Source organism: Perognathus longimembris, chromosome 22 (assembly GCF_023159225.1).
Source record: "Perognathus longimembris pacificus isolate PPM17 chromosome 22, ASM2315922v1, whole genome shotgun sequence".
NCBI lineage: Eukaryota > Metazoa > Chordata > Mammalia > Rodentia > Heteromyidae > Perognathus > Perognathus longimembris.
The window spans coordinates 2,247,469-2,256,536 of record NC_063182.1 but is presented as its reverse complement, the minus strand read 5'-3'; the positions used below and the strand labels follow the sequence as shown (position 1 = coordinate 2,256,536).

At 45.0% G+C, this 9,068-nt stretch overlaps 1 protein-coding gene across 1 annotated transcript; it reads left to right on the top strand.

Annotated features, from left to right (window-relative positions):
* Positions 1-505: 505 nt before the first annotated feature.
* LOC125340180 (serine protease inhibitor Kazal-type 7-like) lies at positions 506-4,099 on the top strand. The gene is made up of 4 exons (XM_048331628.1): positions 506-566; positions 2,513-2,535; positions 3,133-3,257; positions 4,054-4,099. Exons 1-4 carry the CDS (start codon positions 506-508, stop codon positions 4,097-4,099), a joined length of 255 nt encoding a protein of 84 aa, XP_048187585.1.
* Positions 4,100-9,068: the final 4,969 nt, after the last annotated feature.

The following is a 9,068-nucleotide window of genomic DNA, read 5'->3' as shown; positions in this document are numbered from 1 at the left end:
TAATTAGACGCTCTCCTATTTCTACAACAACATTGCAGTGTGACACATTTCACAGAATAAATCCCTTGTTGTTAAGTGTGTATGTGCATATAAAATTTCACCTCATGGTAAACACAATCCTGTGAATTAAATACTATTAATGGTTTAGAGATGAGGAAACCACGCATGAAGAGATTGGGTTGTACATCCGAATGAAATGTCTTCTTATTTCACAACGAGCCCGAGCGATTTAATCTCCTCAGTGTGCACTGGAGAGTTGTAGGAGTCTCCGCCTCTGGGACGGGCAGGAATTGGATTCTCACCTCAGATAGTCGAGCTGTTTGTCAGATCGGAAGCAGCAATTAAGTGACAGGGCTGCAATACCGCGGGCGTGACGTGGCTGACCTCGAAGGAAAGGTGGAGAAACCGGGGCCTGCCTATAAACGTGATCCCTTCCCGAGGACACTGCCCATTCCGCCCTGGGACCGACCGTCGTGGAGCAGTCCCTGCCCTGCTGTCACCCGCCATGAAGACCTTTGGGGGTCTCCTCCTGCTCTGCGCAGTGGCCCATTTCTGCAGTGGCTCAGGTGAGTCACAGGACAGTGCCCACCCAGCCTGGAGCTCGCTGTCCTAAACGATCGCTCATGGGACACGAGCACTGGAGAGCACTGGAGCACTGACTTGTTGCGTGGACTTAAAATGGGCTACGTTGTAAGAGAAATAGTTCTAGTCTGGGAAAAAGAGACTCTGAAACTCCCGTTTTTATTTAAGAGATTTGGGTCTCGGGTTTTCCCATTCGTGTATAGGCATCCCCTAGGGTGGACCAGAAAAGAAGCCCTTTATTTTATCCATAAGTTGTGCATGTCAGACACCGCAAGTGTTATAAGGTGGATTCCGTGGCAAGATACAGAGAAGCCACAAGTTTTGAGAGGCTGGATTCTGGAATGGTGGACTCCTGTCTCAAAGACAAGCAGCCAGCAGATAGTCTTAACACTAGGGAAACTGAGGCACAAAGGACAGAGAGGAAAGAGAGAACAAAATCAACCAACAAATCAATCAGCTCCAATGAAGAGCTACATTGGAATGTCATAGTGACCAGAAAACAGCCAGGTGACAAGAGATAGGACACAAACATGGAGACACATGGTATGGTGTAATGGCACTTGAGCTGGTCTGGGACTACATGGGGTCAGGTCAGAGGGCAGGGTCACAGGAAGCTCCTGGTCCCAGGCACTGGACTGACAGGTTCAGTCACCTACAGGACCTGGGAGGCGGGGCTTCACCTTCTCCCACCGGGAAGACAAGATGCCAGACCCCACCATCCACCATGTGGCCAAGATGGCGCTAGCCAGACACAGTATCCCCACTTCAGAAGCTGTTAGTATTACTGGATAGTATTCTTCAGTGCAAACATGGAAAAAAAAAAAAGACTTTCCCAAATCCTTTATAAGGGATCCCCCCAAAATACATTTTCCAGAAACCAGAATTTGGCAGTTCAACTTTAATTTCATTTGTTTATTTAGTTTGCCAACCCTAGGGCTTGAACTCAGGGCCTGAGCACTGTCCTTGGCTTCTTTTTGCTCTAGCACTTGAACCACAGTGCCACTTCTGGTTTTTCTGTTTGTGTGGGGCTGAGGAATCGAACCCAGGGCTTCGTGCATGTGAGGCCAGCACTCTAATGCTAAGCCACATTCCCAGCCCCAGTTCAACTTTTATACAATACTAAGTACATATTTGAAACTTTTCTAACACATTTATTTGTTTGCTTGTTTATCAGTACTTGGAATTAAACTCAGAGCCTCATGCTCTTGCTTAGCTTTTATGTTCAAGGCTGGCACTTGGCCACTTGAACCACACCTCCATTTTCTGCTTTTTAATGTGTAGGTGGAGATCAAAGTCTCTCAGATTCGTGTGGCCAGACTGGCTTTGAACGTCAATCTTCAGATCTCAGCCTCCTGAGTAGCTAAGGTCCAAACTTGAACCACCATTTCCTGGCTGCTAACAATTTATATACTCTTAAATTCCTTTATTTCAATATGGACGCAGAGACTATGAAAAACAAAATGAGGCTCCAAGCTCTTATTATTATTGTTGGATTTTGAACCATTACCAAAGACCCAATGGAGCTCCAGAAAAAAATGTCATTTCATCAACAAAAGGGGAACAAATCAAGGATTTCCAGCAAATATCTGGGATTTTTCACAAGGCTAGAGGTACACTGACACTTGTTGCCAGGACAAATGCAGTAAGATTACAATACTTAATGAAATCCCGGCCGTTGATTGATTGATTGATTGATTGATTTTTATTTTGCCAGTCCTGGGCCTTGGACTCAGGGCCTGAGCACTGTCCCTGGCTTCTTTTTGCTCTAACACTTGAACCACAGCGCCACTTCTGGCCATTTTCTGTATTTGTGGTGCTGGGGAATTGAACCCAGGGCCTCATGTATACGAGGCAAGCACTCTTGCCACTAGGCCATATCTCCAGCCCCGTTGATTTATTTTTAACACTTCCATCTCTACCTGTCTTTCAGAAGTTACAAATGATCCTTCAATGGTGAGTACAGAAGTTACAAATGATCCTTCAACAATGGTGAGCCCAGGAGTTACAAGTGAGCCTTCAACAGTGTGGGCCACAGAAATTACAAGCCAGCATTCAACAACGGTGAGCACAGAAGTTACAAGTCAGCATTCAACAATGGTGAGTACGTTGAGTAACATTTCTATTTCTATTGGTTATCATTTAAATCAACACAAACGCATGGTTAATTCAATACACTTAAGGAGGAGAAAGGGGAACACAGCACAGATAAATGTTTCTGATCTCTAGAAAGAATTATATCATAAACATCTTAAAAATCCTAAAAACATTTTTTTGTCCAGAATTAAAGGAAAGAGTTGACTTCCAGCTAAAAGATAGATTACGTCTCCACAGAAAGGTTATCAGAGAGGCAGGACTGAGGTGGGATGAAATCCCAACCATACTACTTATCAGAGTTGACTTTGTATGAGTTTCAGTATCATTCTAAGCCTCTCTCTAACTGCAACAGTATCAGAGCCTGGGAGCTGGGACTTCCCGCTCTTACAGCCTTGCGGGAGCCAGTGTAGCCCAATGTGAGACCTGAGAGAAGAAGGCCGGGGTCTTGTGTTGCAGGTGGACTGCAGCGTGTACAAGAAGTACCCAGTGGTCGCCATTCCCTGCCCTATCACCTACCTGCCAGTGTGCGGCACGAACTACATCACCTACGGGAATTCCTGCCTGCTGTGTGCCGAGGTCTTGTGAGTATCCCACCAGAAGGAAACCGCATCCGGCTTCCGTGTTCTCTGCGGCATAGTTCTCCTCTTTCTAAGATTCTGTCTAACTCTCAGCAAGCTGAACTGATCCCCACCCAGGGTGGCGGGTGGAGGACAGAGGACTGGCTGGAACCAGGCCAAACCAGGGCTGGGCAGCCGCTCTGCCCACTTGGACTAGCCCCCCTCCCCATCCCCGACCCGCAGATTTTGGTTTACTGTGGGGAAATAAGACCGTGGATTCTCGGACCAGAATTCCATGCACAGGTTTTGGTTCGCATTTTGTTTGGCCTACACGATGTTTTTGAAGGAATGTATGTAACCAGGCAGATGTCATATTTTTGGTACAAGACATGCACGTCCTTTAGTGCTTACTGTCATATATCAAGTCCGCTTTGTATCCGAGGTTAATCCTACTTTAAGCCACAGGATTTTAACTACTTAATTTAGATTTTTTTTGCTTTCATCTTTTTGATGATTTTTGCAGAAACCACCAAGTTAAGCTAATCCCAGAATGTCATTTCTCTCTATTTTTCTGAGAAGTTTCATCTCACACAAGGGAAGATTCTCTGACACCCAATGGGGCCTTGCCCGTGTCCCCGGGGTAGGAGAGCGCAATGCGGGGCAAGGCCTCCCCATCCTTGCCGGTCCCAGCTCCCTCCAGGGGACTCTGAGGGACACGCGGACGTGAGATTCTACCTCATCATTTTCATAGTTCTTGACAGTTTTTATATGACCCTTTTCTCCTTGGGTTAACAAATATGGTAACCATGTTTCCCCTTAGGAAAAGTGGCGGAAAGGTTCAGTTGCTTCATGAAGGACAGTGCTAACTTCTCCACGGACGTGGACTGACTTCCCGTCACCTTTGACGATGCTCCTGGTGGGATCGGGAGACGATTCAGAGACATCTTTTTTTTTCTTCTTTTTCTTTTTGCCAGTCCTGGGGCTTGGACTCAGGGCCTGAGCCCTGTCCCTGAGCTTCTTTTTGCTCAAGGCTAGCACTCTGCCACTTGAGCCACAAGCGCCACTTCCAGCTTTTTCTGTGTATGTGATGCTGAGGAATCGAACCCAGGGCTTCATGCATGCAAGGCGAGCACTCTACGCTAAGCCACATTCCCAGCCTCAGAGCCATGTTTATTGAATGCTGTTGGGCTTTTTCATAATGCCTCATTGACAGGCCGGCTGTGTTTTTATACCTCAATAAAGAATCTCCCTAGAAAGCCTACCTTTACTCCTGTTTGTATTTCTTTCTTGGATCTTATGTGGTATCTCTTTGGTAAAAGAAAATTGAAAATGATACTATTTCTTGCAACACACACACACACACACACACACACCCCAGTGAACTCTCTCTCGTGCCCTCTCTTGGTGCCTTTATCTGCTAAGACCTATTCTGTGGACCACACTAGATCTTCATGTTGGTCTCTTTTCCAAAGTTCTTTTTTAATTCCAAAATGGAAGGTCTCTCTGTCCATTTCTTTCTAGCATTATACCATAATGTCTCTTCACGCATATAGAAAAAGTAACCACTCCACGAGGAGTTGTACTCATTGCTACAGGGTTCTGATTGTTAGGACACTGTACTTGTTTAGAGTTAAACTATATGTTCCCAAGATCAACCACCTTCAGAGCCAGTGAGGCCATAGGACAAAGAAGGACATATCTTCTTCCAATTAAGAGAATTTCAAATTAAAACCTATTTTTCCTACCATAAAAACCTGCCTCTCTTGCCGCCTTCCTTTCTCTGCATCTCTGCCCCTCTCCCGGGACTGTCGTCCTCCTCTACCCGCCCCCCCCCACCCCGCCCCACAGGAGGGCGTGTTGGTGGTCCAAGAACAGCACGAATCCCCCTGGACAACCCGCTCCCCCAACGGGGGGAGGTGGAGGTGGCAGTGACATCAGCATGGGGCAGGACTTCCTGCCACTCAGGTTCTCACGTGACCATGTTGTCAGATCTCAGGTTCAGCCTCTGCTCTAGTTTCCAGTTCAGCTAATAATGTTCAAGTGAAGTCATGGTATCCATTCCATTTAGAGTAGGTGAGGACTTGAGTTTAACTTGTCCCAGTATCTAGAGGGGTACGACGGACACGCTACACTTTTTCAGTCTAGTGACCAAGGCTCTGCAAAGCTTTGGGTGATCCCATTTCAGAAAGAACTGACCATCTGTTCACTGTGTCAACAGGGCTTCTAGGAGCAGCACCCCACCCACAGACGGGGCTATTATATTCATTGCTCCGGCTGCTTCCACATCCCCATTAGTGTCAGGAATCAATAGATTGCACTGAGCAACACGGGGCTCAAGATCTCAATGTACAAATCCAAGCACACTTTGTTGTCATATTCAGCAAGGAGAGAAAGCCTCTTTGCCATTTCTGCCTTTACCTTTTTTTTTTTTTTTGGCCAGTCCTGGGCCTTGGACTCAGGGCCTGAGCACTGTCCCTGGCTTCTTCCCGCTCAAGGCTAGCACTCTGCCACTTGAGCCACAGCGCCCCCTCTGGCCGTTTTCCATATATGTGGTGCTGGGGAATCGAACTGAGAGCTTCATGTGTAGGAGGCAAGCACTCTTGCCACTAGGCCATATTCCCAGCCCCTTTTTTTTCTTTTTGAGACTACTGAGGTTCCTACTATGCAAGAGATGAAGATTAGGAGGACAGTGTTTCCAGGCCCCACCAGATGAAAAGCAATACCTTAGATAAAAAGGGGAGGGGTGAGGTATGACTCAGTAGCAGGGTGACTGTCTAGCAAGTTCAAAGCCTCTTACCTACACACACACACACACACACACACACACACACACACACACACACAGAAGAAGAAAATATGGGAAGGAAGAAAGGAAAAGGAAAAGACTGGAAGTATCTTTGATGTTTTTGAAATTATATTTTTATTATATCCAAATAGTTATCCAAGGGGGTTATCATTCATCAAATCAGTTTACAAATAGAGTGTATCTTGATCTTCATCCTTCTCCCCCGTTCCCTGGGAATCATTGAACTTTATCTGGTATCTGCACTCACCATGACATCGCCACCTTCCCCATGCCTGTAGCCACAGGTTGGTCATTGGACGACTGTCCTTGTCCTTCGAAGACAAAGATCCTTTCAGGGATCTGAACTCTGGAGCTGATACTGTACTGCCCCAACAGGTCTCTCTGACAATGAATGCTGCCAGCATTTATTACCATTGCTGGGCCCTGCTCAATGAGTGGACTGCACCCTCTAGTGGGCATAGCACTTGGAGTGCAGAATGGAATTCCCTCTGCCCATCAGCATAGTAGACACTCTCTCCAGCTTCATGGGAGACCCAACCCAAAGGGACCGAAGAAAATAAAAAGGGTACAGGAAGGTGGAAAGACAGGCCAGTCTATAGCTCCTCTACTGAAAAGCTCAAGTGCATCTCTGAGTTCAGGACTGGCTGCATCAAAGGCCTCCAGAAATTCTACCAGAAACCTCCCTGTCCATCTCTTGGATCCATCCATATTTTTCTTTTCTTTCTTCCTTTTTTTAAAATTATCTACACACTTTATTGAATATACCAGCCTTATCCTTACAGAACTGTAGGGGGTTTGACACCCTACAATTGTTGACTTGGTATCATTGATCAAATATTAGATACGATGCTAATAAGTAAAAGTATACATGCAGTTGGATGCTGGTGTATACATTTCTCCTGAAGAGCTGCTTTTCAAGCACCAGGTTATTGGCTTGCCTTCATTAATCCTACTTTTAAATACCCAGAGAAAAGTAATCCAGTGCTCAGAGTACTTTAGAGAGCATACAGCTCTAATTTTCAGTTCAAGGTCAGCATACTAGAATGATTTCTGTCACTACCCAATGGCAATTTCACGAAGTTGTGAGTAAATCCCAATTTTGCAATCACAAGACAATCCCTCGATCAGTGCAAACTAATGCTTTAATCCAACAAAGCAATTCTTAACCCACGTGCGCGTGCACACACACACATCTATTTGCAATCTCCAACACTGCAAAAAATATTTAAATACTTCAAAAAGTTTGGATAATTGTGAAGTTTGTTTCAACTCCCACCCCGATTTCTGTCTTATTAAAGATGGCCATCTTATTAGAAAGGAGGACCCCTCTATAAGATGTAGTATCAATTTTTTCTTATAGGAAACATGAGCCATGGCTCACGCCTGTCATCCTAGCTACTCAGGAGGCTGAGAGCAGAGGATCACAGTATGAAGCCAGAAGAGATGGGAAAGTCTCTAAGACTCTTATCTCCAGTTAACCATCAGGAAACCGGAAGGAGGGCTGCTAGCCTCGAGTAGAGAGAAATCTGCGAACAGATTGTTACGTTTTGAAGATTTCCATCCTTAAGAGTTAGGCTTGACTTTCTCATTGCCATTTTGATGAGCCTCCCTATGTCTGCTCATAATAGAACTACTGATCTTAAACAATCTGCAAACCGGTACTCTGTTATAGGTCAGGTAAAATAATAGCCGTCACACAGAAGAGCCTTGGGTTTCCATGGATACCTCTGATGATTTAATGTTTTGTGTTACACACGAATGTCAAATGTCAAGAACAGGAGGGTGGGTATGGCAACAAGGGTTAAAGTCATGGCTCTAACAGGACACAGTAATTTCCTGTAGGGAATAAGGGAGACAGAGATTCTCAAATTTTGCCCTTTAATCTAAAATTGTGGGTTCTCTGTTCCATCAGTTCTTTACTGTGGACGTAGTAGGCCAGAATCTTGAGGGTGAGAAGGCAAAAATAGATGGCAAGCAAGTTTATTTTGAAAAATAATCCCCAGAAATACTCATTCGAAGTTAATCTTTCTCATATTTGTTTCCTTTTGATTTTTGAAAAAGGAGAATGTAGAATAGACATAAAAGGTACACATGGATTTCTAGTAAAGATAAAATAAGCTATGGGATGACTTAGGAATTACCAAGCAATGAAACACAACAGTGTTGACTCAGGCTGCCAGACTCTGGCTCTAGAGCCTGTTCTTTTTCATGGAATTCTTCTTAGTCACTGTTGACCTAGTGACATTTTCCTTGGTGACACAGGTAAATAGATCGCTTGAGAGCTGACCTGACAATGAGGTCTGAGGCCCTCACGCTGGGCGTACGGCCCTTGGTTAGCCGCAGCACTGAGCCCCGAGGAGCCTGCTAGGAGACGAGACCGAAGGATCTCAGGTGTACGACTTCTGTTGCTCTTCATGGAAAAGACAAAAACTTTCCTCCTAGTTATCTTGGCCACAGGTTGTCTCTCATGTAAGCATCTGTCAAAGAATCTTGGGGACGGAATAAACATTTAGTCTTTAAGACAGGTACTAAGCCGATGATAATGGTTATTTGGATGCAGTAAATTTTTCAGTTAATAGTTGTTTAAGATTCCAAAATCACTCCCATAGTCAATTTCAGAGGAGATTTTTGGAAAATCTATGAGAGTTGTCATCTACAGGTGACAATTTGTCCTTCTCTGTTAATAATCAACTTCTCTCTCTCTCTCTCTCTCTCTCTCTCTCACACACACACACACACACACACACAAACACTATGCAAAGCACTGTAGGTTTTTACTTATTACTACTAGAACATCACTAGATGCTATTAGATCTTGAGAGAGCTCACATCCTTTTTAACTCCAGGAAAGTAACATCAACAACAGAATCTCATGGCATAAAATAAAACAATCTGCCAGCTAAAAAGCACCGGTAGAGGGCTGAGGATATAGCCTAGTGGCAAGAGAGCTTGCCTCGTATACATGAGGCCCTGGGTTCGATTCCCCAGCACCACATATACAGAAAATGGCCAGAAGTGGCGCTGTGGCT